We start from the raw sequence: 18,545 nt of genomic DNA on the forward strand, positions 1-18,545 counted from the left end.
CGTGTCAACACCACACTCTTACAAGGCACACCAACGTAGAATTAGTGCAAAACCAAATATAGTGCTCCATGATCACTGGGATAAACAGGACAAATGGACATTGCAGTAATTCAGGGTAGTCAGCTTATGAGGTGAAGGACATCAAGTCACATAATATTGACAATTACAGTCTTCATGAGTAGTTTGTGGCATTCACAGCCTAGTTATTGAACATTTCTGTACCAAGTATGTAGTATTACAGAAAAATGTTCATTAATTGTTTTACACAGAATCAGTAGCCTTCTTTTCCTGGTTACAAAGCATTATGAAATAATCGCATTCTTTTCAGTTACAGAGTATAATCAAGAATCATTAACCTTCTCCTAATTACAGTTAATTAATCATTTGTCTTTAATTAATCATTTGTCTAATTACAGTTAATTAATCATTTGTATAATTACAGTTAATTAATCATTTGTCGTTAATTAATCATTTGTCTAATTACAGTTAATTAATTAATCATTTGTCATTTCAATATACTAAGAATTATTAGCCTTAATTAATTACAAAGCATTATTAAACAGTACCATAGTTAATTAATTATGTGTCATTCCAATCTATTAAGAATCATTAGTCTTTTCCTAATTACAAAGCATTATGAAACAGTCACATTCATTTCCAACAACAAAGTATCAACATTGAAAACAAGAGTTAATTAATGGCATAATTAATAACAATTTCGTTGATTGACATTAATTATTGGCACTCAGTGGCCATCAAGTATTGAATAGAATAAAACATAGTTCATCATTCAGTATTATTCAGATCATTACAAAGTCATTATTAAAAATCAGTTAATTACAGTCAAATCATTAGTAATCACAGGCATTACAATAAACAGTGGCAGTTATTAGCTAGTGACAAAGCATTATTTTGAATATAGTCTCATTAAGAGGTCATTACTCGAGTGACATGCTATTCAGAGTTGATCAGTATTATTCAGAATTATCATAAACTAGTGACATTATGTGGGACTGGTAATACATTTTTTTGGTAGCAATGCATTGCGTTGGGATCGATAATTAATTGCTGAGGCATAATACTTTTTGCTTTTGACCTATTGCTGCAATTGAGGATAGGTAACGTCATTCGTCATGAGTCAGCTGTAACAAGATTATGTAACAAGGCAGTACATGTGATCACATTTATAAATGATAAACACAAATGGGTAAAAAATATAAAAATGCAAGTACTAGAACAGGTATAATAAGTAACAGGTTTAGTAAGTGTCATGAAAAACTTCTCCTGGAAAAAATACAAAAACGGATTATTGACCTGAAAGAAGAAACGCACACTATGCTGAAAAGTAGTGAACTTCGAATTAACAAGTAGTGAAATGTGTATAAAATGTGTTCCATAGCTGTCCTTTCCAAAACTTTCCGTCATCCTACTATGCAATGTAACACCTGCTGTCAAAGCAAACTGCAACAAATACTTAAATAACTACGTAGCATAAATACATAACTTCAACATTATCCTCATCTGTAAAGAAAAAACTTCATTATCCATCACTTCATTATCCATATTATCATAACTTCATTATTATCACCACCTGTAAAGAAAAACTTCATTATTCATAATACCATTTCCTTCATCATTATTCATCAGTATTCACTATCATCTGCAAAAAATCACTTCATTACTCATTACATAACTATTCCTTATCTCTAGCATATTTCATCACTAAAAATAAGATGTGTAGTTCTCTCTGACAGCCTGCATCAATCACCTTGTATTCTGAAAGAAAAAATTAGTTAAGACTGCTATTCTTCGATGAGTATAGTATATTCTTGTTAATGTTTGTTAATCCTGATCCATTTACTCTTCCTCATAAAGTTATTGCATCTCCTTTCGTTTATTCCGTAGGTGAAATTCCCATTTATGTTAAATTTATTTCTTAGAATCATCATTCCTTTCTGAAATTGATGAACAAAGATTAATGTCTTGCATTTAAATCCTATACCCACTAAATAATGACTGGTTTATGGTGACACAATTAACCATACAGCATAACATGACAGAAAACGTAATATGTCCAAGACATTGACAGTGTTCGGATGCGAAAAAATGTACACAGAATAATACAATGCAGTAGCAAAAAAAAATGTGAAACAGTCACGATGTTGAGATGTCATAAGGCAAAAAAAAATGTCAAAGTCGACTGGTGTGTGTTATATCTTAACTATTTCATAGTGCATACAAACAAAACTGGAGTACAGTCATATACACAAAAAAAATGGAAAATGTGCACGGTCTGACGTGTAACGACAAGAAAAGCGACCTGCTAACCTTACCTTGCCGGGCACTTGCCAAGAAAAAAAATACGATAATCATCAATAAGTAGTCACATAAATATAATTGCAGAAATAGTCGTAAATGTGTAAATTCATCTGGAAAAATATGCACGGTCTGATGTGTAACGACAAGAAGAGCGACCTGCTAACCTTACCTTGCCGGGCACTTGCCAAGAAAAAAAAAATACGATAATCATCAATAATTAGTCAGGTGAATTAATTGCATTAGTAAATGGCATCATAGTGTGTTGAATCATACAGTGGTTTCACTCAATAAACGGTTTAATGTTTGAGATATGGTGATTGCCTTTCGATTTTCTGGTTCTCAAAGTTTCGACGTGTACAACATTGGGGTGAGGGATGCTGCGAATCCGATACGGACCTGCGTATAGAAGTTCAAATTTACTGCACTTACCTTTTAATTTGCTGGATAAATAGTGTGTACGTACTAATATCTTCTGTCCAACGTGAAAGTCGCGGCGTGTACAAACCTGTTTTTGCTGTCTTCTCCGGCGCTCTGCGGCACGTTTGATGTTGTTCAGCGCAATGTCAATTATTTCGTGGTGTCGTAGGCGACGATTTTTGGGGAATTCTATTAATTCTTTAATTTTGTTCGGTGGTTCAACGTTTTTCAGTATAACAGTCGGAGATAGCATAGTGGATTCATTTGGAATGGAATTAATTACATCTTGGAATGAGAGTATGTGTGTATCCCAATCAATATGTCTTTTGTGGCAGTATATTCTGCACAGCTTACCAATTTCCTTCATTAATCTTTCACAAGGGTTCGAAGAAGCGTGGTACTTGGATATATAGATCGGAGAAATGTTTCTAGCTCGTAACATGCGTGTCCATACACTACTACGAAATTGAGATCCATTATCAGAAATTACTTTCATTACATGCCCTACATGAAATAGAAAATGTTTTACAAATGCTTTCGAAACAGTTATAGCAGTAGCTTTGCGTAATGGAGTGAAAGTAACAAATTTTGAAGTGAGCTCAACAGCGACAAAGATGTAGCAAAAACATGGTAGTGAGGTCGGACATGTTCTTTTGTGTTCCGATTCTACTTTGTTACTATCCGTAATAGTTTGCACGTGTCAAAATTAATCATTTGCTGAAAAACATTTGTTTGTGTTTTGTGAGTGTCGTAAATTGGTAGTGACAGCAGAAGACAACACAGCTGACGGACAGAAGCATTAGCTCGTACAGCTGACCAAAGCATGTGAAAGAAAAAAAAAGAATACTATGTCTCGTAATGACGACGAAATGAAATTTTCAAATGCAACTTGTTGAATGTACATGACGCTGAAATTTGCTTTGCAGAAGTTGGTTGCGATGTCTTGCTGATTGTTGCCGAGAGAACGCGATAGTGCGTCTGCTATAACATTTTGTGTACCGGGAATATGAACAATCGTAAAATTAAATTCTTGTAAATATAGTTTCCATCTACTTAATCTGTCGTGAGTAAATTTAGCTGAAAGCAAAAATTGTATAGCTCTATGGTCTGTGTAAACGGTGGTATGTCTGCCATAAAGAAAGTGCCGAAATCTCGTAAAAGCCCATACAACACATAATGTTTCCAGTTCTGTAACGGAATAATTTCGTTCAGCAGGTGACAAAACGCGACTTGCAAATGCGATGTTTTTAATTACTGTAGAACCATCTTCTTCAATTTCCTGAAAAATATGTACACCTAAAGCGGTGTTAGAGCTGTCAGTGGCAATGGAAAAATTTCTGGTGAGATCTGGGTGCGATAAAAGTAGAGCATTCAATAAAGCATGTTTCAAATAACATTCTCGTGAACAAAATTCTGCGTGTCAAAAGTAATGTTTGCGTTACTGTAGTATGCAATCTGTGCTGTATCTGGTTAAATTCTATCGTTCGTCCTGTTATTTACGGGAGGATGCTGTGGCATATCCACTATATGAACTGTTCTGTTATTTCTTACTGACGTGTTACGCTATGGATGACACCTATTGTCTGTTCCATTCATGATTATTTGTTGTTGCTGATGTTGTTGCTGCTCATAAGATCGACTGTTATTAAATGTACGCTGAAAATTGTGCTCATCATTCTTTTTACGTCTGTCCTAATAATCATTCCTATACGGTGTATTGCGATAGGAATTGAAATAGAGTGTTGTCTGTACGTAGTTATTTCTTTGCTGCCATGCGTTACTATTTGTCGGAGCTGAGACTATACATGCACGCGGCGAAACATTAAAGTTTGGTTCACCTTGTAGACTGCATTGTTGGTTAGGTATGCTAAGCGGCTGACTTTCATGCTATTGTGGTGAAAAACATCTATTGTTACAAAAATATGGTTCCGACTGCTCAAAATTTTATACATACTGATGATTACGATTTTATCTGTAATTAAAATTACGGCGGTACTGGAGTGCCTACTGAAAATTGTCACATTCGGTAAAAGATTTGTCGTATCCGGTTTTCATTACATACGTTTCTTAATACTAGGTAGAGCAATAGTTAAAGAGCAGTTTGGATAGATATATAGGATAGTAGAAGAGAAGGCAGCAGTGCAGAAAACTAAAGATGAAATAGCACTACTACAGCTCGGGGCCCTATGCTCGCTACGGCACATATTCATTAAAGCGTAATGAATCCCCTGAGGTCACTTACGCACTGCAAATAAATTTTAGCTTTTGCGTTGCAAGCAATAGCGGAAAAATTCCAAAAGTAAATAGTTGTATCCATGTTAATTCAAGTTTCCTTATTACGGGCAATGCTGATGAAAATACAAAAATAAATTGTCGCATCTGGTTCAAAGCTAGCTTTTGCATTACAGGTAATAGCGGTGAATGTACAAAGATAAATTGTCGTATACAGTGCAAAGCGTGTACCTGTACGCTGTCATTATTAAGTTCTTTACATTTTCTTACAAATGCAAACTGCTTATTATCAACGTTCTCGTCACTGAATTTGAGAACACGTTCGGGTTTGTGTGTGAATCTGTTCGTCTCTGTCATTTCGGTTTTCAAGTTGCGTAGCTTTTCAGATTTTAATTCGCGTGGCTTTTCGGATTTTAAGTCGCGTAGTTGCTGTAAATTGCTCACATTATACACGCTGCGTGAGTCTGACAAATGTTCATAAAGTGGCGTCTGTTGTGGTATGTTATTAACTGAAATGTTTTTCATCTCTGTTACTTCTTGTTGTAAATTTGATAACTTCCGACGTAACGTGTTGTTAGATGAATCGATTTCATTAATTGTCAGCTGTAAATTTTGAAATTCATGCGTTTGGATAAATGAAACCGGTGCAGTATCGTCTGATTTATTGTCATTAGCATTTTCGATAACATCAATACGACTGGCCAATTCATCACATTTTTCAGTCAATATCTTAACCTGATCATCGGTTTTAGAATCAGACGCATTAATCTGTTTTTGCAACTTGCGCGTAGTTTCGCTCAGTTTTTTAACATCACCTTTGATAACATCACAATCCTGTGTTAGATCTAATTGTTCGAATCTATCTGTCACTGTTTGAATATTTACTGTGTGTGTATCTGTTTTTGATTTAAGGTCAGAAATTTCATCCCGTAATTCCGCGTTCAATTGTACTATGGTATTAATTTTGTCGGACACTGCAGTAATATTATTGTCTACATACGTCTTCGCTTTCGCGAATATTTTACGTTTGTCCTCTTGTCTTTGTGCAGTGATTGTTTCCATGACTTGTCGTTTTACTTTGTTTTGATCCTGAATAAATCTGCGGAAACGCGTATCACTGTTCTGTATGTGCTGATTAAAGCGCTCGTTAATCTGAGTGTTCTGCTGTTCGAATTTCGTGTCTATCTTTGCGTCCATAGTGCGCGAAAGTTCTACCGTCATTGCTCTAAACTCGTCCCGTAATTGTGCAGCTTTTTCAGAGCATTGTTTAGCGACTCCGCTAATTTCGTCTCTGAGTGTATCTGTCGCGGCTGTTTGCATTTCCCTTAATTCTTGCGCAACAGACTTTATTTCTTCGCTATTTTTTTGTGAACAAGCCTCAATTTCCACGCGCAACTGTTCCTTAGTGTCATGACACTGCGCGGCAACAGCTTTAATTTGTTCACTAAGCTGCCTCGAATTGTCGTCAAATTTTTCATTTTGTAGTCTGACCTGTTCACTAAGTTGCTTGAGGTTTTCATTTTGTTGTTTGTTATCTTCCCTAAGTTGTTTGAGATTTTCGTTATTATTGTCAAGTTTTTTATTTAACTGTTTATTCTGCTCACTAAGGTTGTCTTGTTTTTCGTTCTGTTCGTTCTTAAACTGTAGCATTATTGCTATAAATTGATCCAAAGTAACATTACCTACTCCATTATCTGTGCTGTTTGATTGTGTACCTCGAATTGTCGCGCTTTGTGTGACCATTTGGTCATTCTGCAATTTACAAAAAGGATTATCAGTCGGACCTACACTGTCACTCACTATTTCGGAATTAAATAAATCCGTCGTACTTTGTGTATCCTGTTCATTTTCATTAGACAAATTTGTCTGTACATTACTTGGATTTTCTAAATCGGGTGTGTTAAGCTCGGCAGCGCTCATTACTATAGAGCATTCTGCGTCATCAATTGTCGTCAAGTTAACAGACGAGACAATTGAGTTCGTTTGTTCATCATTAAGGTGAAAGTCATCATTAGTGGTTGGAATGCACTGATTGTTAGTGAACGCAGGATTGTCATCATTACGTTGCGTATCACAATTACTATCGGTCACGTTGTTTAAGTCGGTAATTTCATTCACAATACTTCGCGATACACTATTCACAGTCTTTCGCGGCATTTTTACAATAGTCAAAATTTTTCACAAAACAAATCAACACAATGCAAAAGCAACACACAAATACAACAAAGCAACAAATTGCCGTTGACCTGTAGAGAGAAAGTCACAATATTATTAAAAGCGTAGCGCCAAATCCTAATTATATCTAAGCAAACAAGAGCAGATATCTGACTGTTGCTCAAAAGACTCTCAACGAAATACGATCCTGGACTGGGTGTCGCCAAGTGTAACCTCCCCACCGCAATTTTTGAAAGAAAATATTGCAATACTTAATAGAAATGGGAGCCAAGTGTAACGTCCCCACAATAATTTTGAAAAATTATAGACAATATTATTTAAGAATGCTAATGGACATTGCTCTATGCGTAACCTGCCCACAATGAAATGTACTGACAATGGCAACAAAAACGTGAAATTCGCAATCTGACTCAAATATAAATCCTTCAAAATTAAAGTCCATTCAGTGACAAGAAATTTCAATTAAACCGAAATATTGGTCTTTGGCCCTGTGTAAAACAATCAGAATTAAAGTCTTACCTCAGAATAAATAGATGTCACATATCTGCTCTTGTTGTTGCGCACCGCTCGGAGGAACTGCATTGCAAATAATAATATTCTCCTTTTTTTTTGTGATTCTAGTGAAATTTTTTCTTCAAAAGAAGTGGAATGAAATGGGAAGTGCAACGAGATCTTTAGTTCAATAAAAAATTAAATTTTTGAAAAAATGCTTTTGAAATAAAAAATTATTATTGGGGAACTTGTTGGAGAATAATTACAATAAATAAAATTTTTCATTATCTAATGATTATATTAATTAACAGTATACCTTATTCCTCATCTTGACCATTGTTGCCGACCGCCTACATCACACAACCGCACTGGGCTGCTACTACTGACCGACCGCTCTGCATGACGACTACAGACTGAGTACTGCTCTCAACTAGACAGAGCTACAGACTCGCAACGACTGACTGACTGCTACTCTGCATAGCGACAACTAACTCGCAAAGACTACTACTGACTGAGAACCGCTCGCAACACTCGCGCGGTCAAGCGCATACTCTCTGGTCACAGATGCTACAATGCCTCGCCATCGCTGCTGCGTTACATACGTGTTTCAACTTGTAAACAGTGTATACATTTTTTGGACTTCTCTGTATATAAAAGGCAACGTCCAGACTGACTGCCTCATCATCGCCCAGCCCAAACCGCTAAGGACAGAAACATAAAATTTGTAGGTGTTGATCTCATACAGTAGGCGTCGTTCAAGAAAGGATCTTTCGAAATTCCACTCCTAAGGGGGTAAAAGAGGATACGTCGCTACGAAGACAGTTTTGAAGCTAGACCAACAAAAATTAGTATCTGGTTTCTCAGTCATAGATAAAAAAAATACGTGATTCAGTATTTTCGGAAATTTAATCCCTATGGGGGTGCATTAGTGGACGAAGATTTTTTAAAGTAAATCATTATTAAAGAGCTACTAAAGTATTTTAAGATACATCAACCAAAACTCGTATGTGATATCTCGGTTACGAATAAAAATACGTGGTTTATTGGTTTTGGAAATTCAACCCCTAAGCTGATGAAACAGAGGATAAAACGTTTTATGAGATATTTCATTGTTAAAGCATTTTTAAAGCTAAATCTATGAAAATTGGTATTTGGCTTTTTTTTTAGAAATAAAAAGATAGGTGTTTCACTCTCTTTGGAAATTCAATTCTGAAGGGGGTCAAAATAGGGCATGAAAAGTTTTATGAAATTATTTCATTATGAAAGAACTTTCAGAGCTAAATTTATGAAAATTTCTATTTAGCTTCTCTGTTGGAAATAAAACAAATACGCTTTTCACCTCTTTTTGGTAACAACTCCGAAGGGGATGAAATTTTTAAAGAAAGCATTTCATTATATTAAAAAAAGCGTAAGAGTAAATGTACTAAAATGGTATTTCACTTTTCAGTTAGATATAAATAAATACGTATTAGAGGTGAAAAAAGTTTCTATGGGAATATCAGCACGAGAACGCAAAAGGCTTGATTAACAAAAACCATTCGGAAAAGATCATGTTTCTATGGCCTTAATTAACGTGAAAAATTTTGGAAGGTTTTGCAATTTGTGAACACTATAAAAATTTGATTAAAAATACAAAAATTTGTGCAAACAATAGAGTCTACGCGAGTGAAGCAGTGGGGGCTAACCTAGTAATGCATAAAATCAGAATGTGTCACTGGCCCATTAGTAAACACATCGCTCTGTAACGCAAGTTGGTCCGTATACGAACATTACGTAAACGCCCGCATCTCGTGGTCGTGCGGTAGCGTTCTCGCTTCCCACGCCCGGGTTCCCGGGTTCGATTCCCGGCGGGGTCAGGGATTTTCTCTGCCTCGTGATGGCTGGGTGTTGTGTGCTGTCCTTAGGTTAGTTAGGTTTAAGTAGTTCTAAGTTCTAGGGGACTTATGACCACAGCAGTTGAGTCCCATAGTGCTCAGAGCCATTACGTAAACGTAGAACAATAAAGACGTTTTCTCGTAACTTCTTTTGTTTTATGCTACCATAAAACTGACGTTCTGATCATCTCCACCTCTCCACTTGCACATCACATCCAGGAAAGTCGGTGGTCGCAAAAATGTGCACCATTTGCGATCTATGACAATTTAACCCATTATTCGCTGTCCCTGTGTCACTAGAAGCCGTTCTAACAGTTTCGTATTCCATTTATATTCTCTCCAGTAGATCCGGAGATGACATTCAGTTCCATTCATTACATTTCATCACTGGATAAGATAAAAGCCAAATGATCACGACAATTTCGCAGTGCTTTCTTTCGTTCTTTATTCACGTATTTATTCAAGACCATTTGGTGTAACGTGCCTTTTGTCCACAGGGTCACGGATTTCGCCATATCCCTGGGAACGCTGTCGTCCGCTCAAAACGCCGAAGGAGCCGTCACGGTGACGTCAAACCACGCCATCGTCCACCCCGACTACTGGTCCGACGGCAGCACCACCGACAACGACGTCGCGGTCGTCCACCTTTCCGAGATGGTCATGCCAAACGGTAAGGCTCACAACTTGCGTTACAGCTGTCAACAATTAGGCACTAATTTGTTTCTTTTGAACTACTCGCACAGCACTTATTTTTTCGTTGGTCCAGACTGGGATAATATTTGAGAGTTGTTTTATTGTAATAAGCTGGCTACGCTACTAGGGTTACTGAAAATGATGATACAGCTGCTTATAGCTGTAAGAATACTTATTTTGTCAGCGTCTTCTAATGACTGTATGTCAAACTACAATGCAGCAGACCTAAGCTGTGTCATTGCTGGGCTCGAAAAGTAAGTCTTAAGTGGACGTGTCGGTTCAGTATCCGGTAGCTCTTTTCAAGTCATGTTGTGGAAACCCGTCAGGTCTTTTAGCTGGTTTTGCGAGGTATAGTGTTTGTTCATTTCCTGTCCACCAAAAGGGGACGAATTCGAAGATTTCTATATAGCAAAATGGCTCAAATGGCTCTAAGCACTACGGGACTTAACATCTGAGGTCAGCTGTCCCCTAGACTTAGAACTACTTAAACCTAACTAACCTAAGGACATCACACACATCCATGCCCGAGGCAGGATTCGAACCAGCGACCGTAGCGGTCACGCGGTTCCAGACTGAAGCGCCTAGAACCGCTCGTCCACTACGGTCGGCTCTATATAGCAAATAGTACATGAATACCTTATTTCCCTCCATTGAACAATATCCGATCCTCTACTTCGCTTTCAAATAAACTAAGATACATTCATTATCCAAACTATTCGTGAATGAACAAATGAATGAAGCCGAAAATTTTATTTCCGAGGAAGTTACACACTGTGCAGAAACTGTCTAACATTGCTACTATCAGAATAGCTACATTTTACATCGATAGGTTAAATTTCCTTCGAGTGGGTAGAGCATTTCGCTTGAATTGGCTTGTTAAATGTAAAAAGTTCAAGTTTCGTAATAGCTATCATCAAAGTGATTGATTAACATTCACAGTCAGGGATACCCTTAAGACACCCAGCCACAAAATCTGTTATATGAAAAATATACACGGGTACATATACGATAATGTAACTTTGACTGTTTGAGAGAATATTGAACTAAATTTTGCACATGTTGTCATTACGTTATTGGCTTTTTTCCAATTTTTTTGTCAAATAATTTGATCAGGACGTTGCTGGACCTTTTGGAACACACGCTATCTCATGAGGAACATTTTCTCAAATGTTACTTTACTTCTTAGTAATTAGACAAACAAATCGGTGTACCCGTTCTTTAATATCGGTCTTAGAACTCCCCCAAAAAAATTTTAAGTTTGTGATGTGCAGCAACATTTATTTCACAAAAATTTAAATAAATTAGAAGGTAATGCACTTTTAAAAATTTTGTACCACAGGAGGTTGTGTTCTAGCACATAAAAAGTATCTAGCGAAGTTCACCTTGTTATCGGCAATAGTTCAGGAGAAAATATTCCTTATGGAATGAAAAATTAAAGTTGCGGGAAATGCAGAAAAAATATTTTATTAGTATTTATGCCAGAAATTAGTATCTTAATGTTGGCCATAACATATGGCCTTTTAGTTCTTCACGTAACTCTTTTCTTCTAGTCTGATCCTTCTGATGTGCCCTTTTCTCAATATCTTTCACTGAGATTTCAGAAGACGCAATTCGCACATCATCAGTCTTCAATACCTTTTCAGTGAAGCAACCTGCATCGAATCCTAGTCTCGTAAGTGTTCCGACTCTTCCAGTGCTGCCATGACTGACCACCAGAGAAGCGTCATATGAGGAAATTTTAACAACAGTAGACGAACGAAATGTTGCTTTTCGGCATTTCTTATAAATGAGAATATTAAAGCTTTCGTTTGTGTCATGTGTTCCACAATGTGTGCATTTCTTTAATAAATCGTAAGTAATCGCATCACAGGCTTCTGCAATCTGTATATTTCTTCTCTGATGGCATGAATTAACAAAATATCGGAAACAAGACAGACTGATGATTTTTACATTATACGTAGTATGAAATAAAATCTGAAAATTGAAGACAATATTTCTAATGTACTACAGAAATATCTGCTTGCAAAAAAAAAAAAAAAAAAAAAAAAAAAAAAAAAAAAAAAAAAAAAAAAAAAAAAAATTGCGTTCTTCACCAATTTTAGATACATCCCCCCCGTAACGAATACGGATAGCTGTGGCTGCTACAGCATCATCTCCCAGTGACAACCGTAACTGAGCAGACTAAGTGGTGTGGAAGTAAACAAACATTAGTGTGGAAAGAACTTCGCACTACTTCTCACACTTATCAAATTGTCAAGATTTCTTTTTTTTTTCCTTCACCATTGCAACTATGTGACACTCTTCTTCCAAACAAAAACGAAATACAGTTGTGTGTTTGTTTACTTGCAGACGTAATAAACGTCATTCGGCTGCCGTCTGCATCCCAGGTGAACGACACGTTCGCCGGCCTGACAGCGGTGCTCAGCGGCTGGGGAAAGCTGTCTGACGGTGAGTGATCGACCTGATGCACGTTTCCGTGGTGAACAGCTGGCCTTACCTTAGCCGAAGCAATCTGACCTTTGACGACAGCAAATCATACGTAAACGTAGCAGCCATCTAGCAACGGTAACTACTAAAATGTGTCTTACTTTCGTTTCTCTGTTGTGCAGAAAGCAACTCAGTGAGCCCCACGCTGCAGTTCACTGAACTGACCATCATCGAGAACTCCGAGTGCGAGGCTGCTTTTCCAGGCGCCATAAGCTACGACCATATCTGCACCAAGGGGGCTACCAACGAGAGCCCTTGCAATGTAAGTTACAGTTCACGTTTACTTCTTGTTTTTACAGAATTTGAAAATCTGAGAGCCATTTACCTGCTCATTTAGAGCAGAGCGAGATCGCTAGCTTGCGAGACAAAGAGATGAGCCTCAATTGAATCAAATCTGCACTGCGGATCAACGATGCTTTGGTTGCCGTAAACATTTTAATCTCAAAGTGTAAACAGCACAAAGTGATGTGACGACCTAAAACGGAGGGATTCAAGTGTGAAGCATTGTCGGAGCCACCCACCATGCACATTTCTATAGGTGCTCCAGTTTACACAGCAGCGACTAGTCTGGCCCTACTTGTGGTTCAAAACTTGTAACGCTTACTGAAGACATAAGGCTGTCAACCAAGAACCCGAACACAACCTTAGCAAGTACTCTTCACACGAAAGCTGAAAACGCCTAAAAGTTATTCACAGCTAACAGTTTGTCTTAATCTCAAAAAGACTCATATTATGCAATTTCAGACGAACAAGAATTACCTTCTGGCATCAGAAGCAGACTTTTATGGTAATACACAAAGTGAAAAACTAAGCAAACGTCCTCGAGATTCAGCCTTGACGTACACTAATCAAAAACCTCAGTTCAGCATGTTTTACCCTGAGAATCATCTGTCATTGTGTTTTCCTATAGGCAAGAGTGTTGGCTTGTAATGAATTTATCACGATTTGTTGTTGTATAAAATTATCTTCTGACGCAGCGCACCTACAGCAAGTAAAGTGTTTATTCACCAGAAAGGAGCAGTAAGACTGCTGTGTACAGCTGATCGCACTTCCTACAAAAACATTTTTAAGGTTTTTTTCAGTTCTTATTCACTTCATAATATACCCACTCATTAACAGGTTTTGTTCCTAATACCAACAAAAAATGTTTCAACTTAATTACGAGCTTGTATTTACTGTCATCTACACAGTCATCAAACACAAAAACGATTGTAATATAGTCTCTAGTTTCTTTTTTTACGGTTCAGAGTGGGATTATGTTCTCTAATATAAAGCTATTCAACAAGCTCTAATTTAGTATACATAAAAAACTGGGAATCCCGACAAATTCAAAAGAAAATCAAAGACATATCTCATTAGCTATTCTTTCCACAAATTATCTGAGTATCTAGAGTCAAGGAGTGAAACGATCTTCTAGCTACATGGCAAGTAACAGTGTTCCTTGCTTACTTGCGACAGTAACATCTAAACAGGACTAGCATTTGTAGATATAAGTAAAACGAATTCATATGTAACCAAGTAGATATTAAACTATCCTCAGGAGATAAATAGTAGCTATGCAATACAAGTGAAGAAGCAGCATCTCTTTCCAAAATAGAAACTTTCTCTAATTTTCTCTCCAATTTATTTGATGAAGCTCCACTGGTGTAAGCATAAATAGTAATAGTTCATTGTTAATACAGTTAACAGATTTTAGTTTCTATGTCATGATTGTCTTTTGTTAACCCTAGCAACATCAAGTGCGCAGGGGGGGGGGGGGATTTATGCCCACCTGTTGTAATCTAGTCAGTTCCGTTACATTTTAAAATTTTGAAAAAAATATTTATTGTTTTTAATGAATTCTTCTACCCGATTTTTGCGTCAACTTAACCCAGTAGCAGTAGTTGTCACTTTTCCCAATGACTGTCACATTCAACATTTTCAGTTTCAGGACCACATTTACACATCTACATCCCTTTAAAATTATGTTTTGAGTAAAATTCAACAATAATTAACGAATTTTGCATTTTTATAATTTTTATAGTGGGCGTTAAGTAACCCCTCTTCGATAACAGACATTATTGAAAATGCTTTCATATTGCTAACAGTGTGCTGAAATATATTTCAGGTTCTGTACCCTACTTACGCACCAGTATCTCTTTAAAAAATATGTTGTTAATATAAGTCAACAATAACCACCGAATTTTGTTATAGAAAATGTGTTGGTATTGCTAGGGTTAATGCAGACCTTGACTCTTTCTACACACTTGAAGGTTTTCGTTTCAGATAGGGAATCCAGAACCCGATGAATTAATCAATCTTCTTCACTGACTATTCTGGTTGTGGTTTGCAAGTGGTTTCTCACACAGTTTATGTGAATGTTTGGCGACATTCCAATGCCCAGCTCAGGAATACAACACGCAAACAGTTAAAATACCAATTTTTCGTGATTTGCAGGCAAATTGCATACACGACTCCGTCGCATTGCATTAAAGTGATGAAGTACCAGCCTCCAGTCTGGAGCGTAAATGTCAGAATCAGTATGAGAAATGTCTCATCACGTTTAACTCTGTAATGAATGCGAAAACTAAAGGCGACCTAGAAGAGGTTGGATATCACATCTGCATTTGTGGAACTGCGTCGAATCACGGCGAGGATCAATTCAATCACTTCAAGCTACGGAATCTTCTCCTTTATTTAACTTGTGCCGAACTATTGATCGCTGTATTTAAAGTGAAACAACTGCTCTAATTTGGACTTGCAAGCAACACCAACGTCTTGTGAGATTTGTCGAAAACCTAAAAGCGTCATGTTATGTTAAGAAATGTCAGAGGAAAGAAGGTTTAGCTGCTGCATTGTGGCGGTGCGTGGTACGAGGAGGGGGGGGGGAGGGGGGGAGGGGCCATTCGGAAACTAAGGAACGACCGGTCGCGATATCGAAATCACTCTGGAAATCGGATGAAGATTTGCAGAGATGTTTTGGGCAGTGTCTCTAGTGGGAGGACATAGAAGCAATTCAGAGGCAGGCTGCTAGATTTGTTACTGGTAGGTTTGATCAACACGCGAGTGTTACGGAAATGCTTCAGGAACTCGGGTGGGAGTCAATAGAGGAAAGGAGGCGTTCTTTTCGTGAATCGCTACTGAGGAAATTTAGAGAACCAGCATTTGAGGCTGACTGCAGTACAATTTTACTGCCGCCAACTTATATTTCGCTGAAAGACCACAAAGATAAGATAAGAGAGATTAGGGTTCGTACAGAGGTCCCTCGATCTCTTTGGGAGTGGAACAGGGAGAGATGTTAGTTGTGGTACGAGGTACCCTCCGCCACGCACCGTATGGTGGATTGCGGAGTATGTAGATATAGATGTAGATGCAGTATGCCTGCACACAGCGTTACATCGCTGTTCTCAGTTCTGAGTGCACAGTAAGCGCGAAAAAAGAACTAGAAAATATTGGTTCAAATGGCTCTGAGCACTATGGGACTTAACATCTATGGTCATCAGTCCCCTAGATCTTAGAACTACTTAAACCTAAGTAACCTAAGGACAGCACGCAACACCCAGTCATCACGAGGCAGAGATAATCCCTGACCCCGGCGGGAATCGAACCCGGGAACCCGGGCGTGGGAAGCGAGAACGCTACCGCACGACCACGAGCTGCGGACAGAAAATATTGTCTCCCGCCAAGTATTGGTACCTACCAGGAGATATCGCCTGATTTCGTGCAGCCCCACCTAATGTAACTGTCATGCGTTCCTTCTTCATGACATTTGTTGGCCGGACACTGCAGGAGCAAAGAGGATCCCCCTGCAGCGTTTTCGAAGGTTAGTGTTTGATCACCCACCATTTAGCCCGTACGCGGCTCCCTCTGATTTTCATCGCTACACAATGAGCTGCATTTCCAGCACAGAAAATTGTCGGGAAAGCAAGAGAGGCTGCGTTCTCTGACGAGGGTACTGGGAAGTTCGTACAACGCTACGACAAATATGTAAGTCGGAGCGACGACTACGTAGATCAGTAACTGGAAGATGCAGCTACCCGTTGCAATCAAAACACTTTTGATATTCATTGTGGCTTCCACTCCGCGACAGCACGGACTCACTTTTCGAATAGCCCCCGTATTACTAGAGTGTGCTATGTTTTTGTTCGGTCGTTGCCACTTGCCTGACACTGGCCGCGTCCCGTGCGCAGGGCGACAGCGGCGGCCCGCTGGTGATCCAGGAGGCTGACGGCCAGTGGACGGAGGTGGGCGTGGTGTCGTTCGTGTCGGACGACGGCTGCTCGCTGGGCTTCCCGGCGGGCTACGCGCGAGTCACCACCTACCTCGACTGGATCAACGAGAACGCCATCCACGACGGCCTCCGGCAGTGAGTCTGTCTGCGGGTGAGAGGGGGCGCAGCGAACTCTGGGCGCACTATTTCTCATTTCTAGAACGCCGCGGCGCTCCCTGTTAACCGTAGCTTAATTATGATGTGGCAATGTATACAGATGATTTAAACCAGCAATCAATAAAGACGCATATAAGTTGCATCAAGCAATCTGTTCTATGCCATTACCAACATCCACAGTATGTATTACGTCACAAACTATAACTAGACCTTCACCTGAGAAGAAATACACTGTATTAAAATTCTACAATAATATTTATGTTTTGTTGTAATCCAACTTTCAGCTTTCTAGGCTGCTGTCAAACAAATTAAGACAGTCCTCCCAACAGAGCTTCTAGCTGTACGAACACCGTTATTACCAAAGATACGTGACATGTAAATACTATAGGTCTGTACCAAAAACTCAGAATGCGAATGCTTCAGTTTCACATTAGTGCAAAACAATAAATATTATGTAATGATATACCGTATTGTTTAGACTAGAGATGGGTCGTTCGCGAACTAACGGCTCCAAAGAAACGGTTCACCAAGATGAACGGAATGAGCGAGGAACGAATTCTAGGGAACTGTCTTTCGTAGTTCACTTCGGTCGTGACTTTCAACTTATAGTTCCAGGGAACGGTAAACGGTCGGTCTCGTTCGCGCAACGGCACGTCGGCCGGTCTCGTTCCAGCCTCGGTCCCGTTCCCGTCTGTCTCGGTCTCGGTCTCGGTCTCGGTCTCGGTCTCCCTCGGCCGGACTCGTCCTTCCTCGCGTGGCCAGTCGTTGCAGTTCCACTGCCGACTGCTCGTAGTTAGTTCATTATCGACTTCTTCGTTTCGTTCGCTGCTCACACCCATTATAGATCTGTTTCAAACCTTTTTTGTACTCTGAACTTCTGGTTCTTTTCGTATTCTATTCAGTATCCACGACCGGTAATTAAAACGTATTTTATAATTACGTAAATTACATAAAAACTACATGATATGTAAGACATACTTTTTTTCAGGTAACAAAACGGCATATCAGCTTACTTCACTATTTCGATAAACAGCAGAAGAAATACTTGTAAAAAGGCAAGACCTTTCTTGTTATTACACATGGAAGGGAAGTCGGCACGGCACACACGACTGGCCATTTTCCGTCTTTTTTTGATCCAAGGTAAAAGGGCATGTTCATTGTTATGGAAGGCAGACCGACGTACAGCCGAATGAAGCCCACGCTCCATAATCGAGTGTCTGGTGTCAGATTTTGTAAAGAGAATATGATAACTTCTACAATATTATTTCTGGTACTGGGTAGCGCCCGAAAAATCAGCCCCGAGTACTTAAGTGCTCATTGTAGCCCATCAATTGTCATCTATTGTTTCGAAGTTGTTGTTTGCATTAGATTATTTGTTATTTCCTCACTGTCTAATTATTACATGTTTATCTGCTCTGCTCGTAGCGGTCGAGCAGTCTGTACTCCGAGCCGGTTTTTCGTGCGCCACCTTCTATTGTTTCACTGCGATC

At 38.7% G+C, this 18,545-nt stretch overlaps 1 protein-coding gene across 1 annotated transcript in view; it reads left to right on the plus strand.

Moving 5' to 3' along the window:
- LOC124596330 (collagenase-like) overlaps positions 1-17,201 on the plus strand; it is a 60,196-nt gene extending 42,995 nt beyond the window's left edge. The window contains exons 4-7 of the mRNA XM_047135433.1: positions 10,007-10,179; positions 12,552-12,650; positions 12,812-12,951; positions 16,859-17,201. Of these exons, the coding sequence (XP_046991389.1) occupies positions 10,007-10,179; positions 12,552-12,650; positions 12,812-12,951; positions 16,859-17,038 (592 nt within the window). The 3' untranslated portion in view covers positions 17,039-17,201. The remainder of the gene's footprint in view (positions 1-10,006; positions 10,180-12,551; positions 12,651-12,811; positions 12,952-16,858) is intronic.
- The last annotated feature ends 1,344 nt before the right edge of the window (positions 17,202-18,545 follow it).

This window comes from Schistocerca americana, chromosome 2 (assembly GCF_021461395.2).
Source record: "Schistocerca americana isolate TAMUIC-IGC-003095 chromosome 2, iqSchAmer2.1, whole genome shotgun sequence".
Taxonomy (NCBI): domain Eukaryota; kingdom Metazoa; phylum Arthropoda; class Insecta; order Orthoptera; family Acrididae; genus Schistocerca; species Schistocerca americana.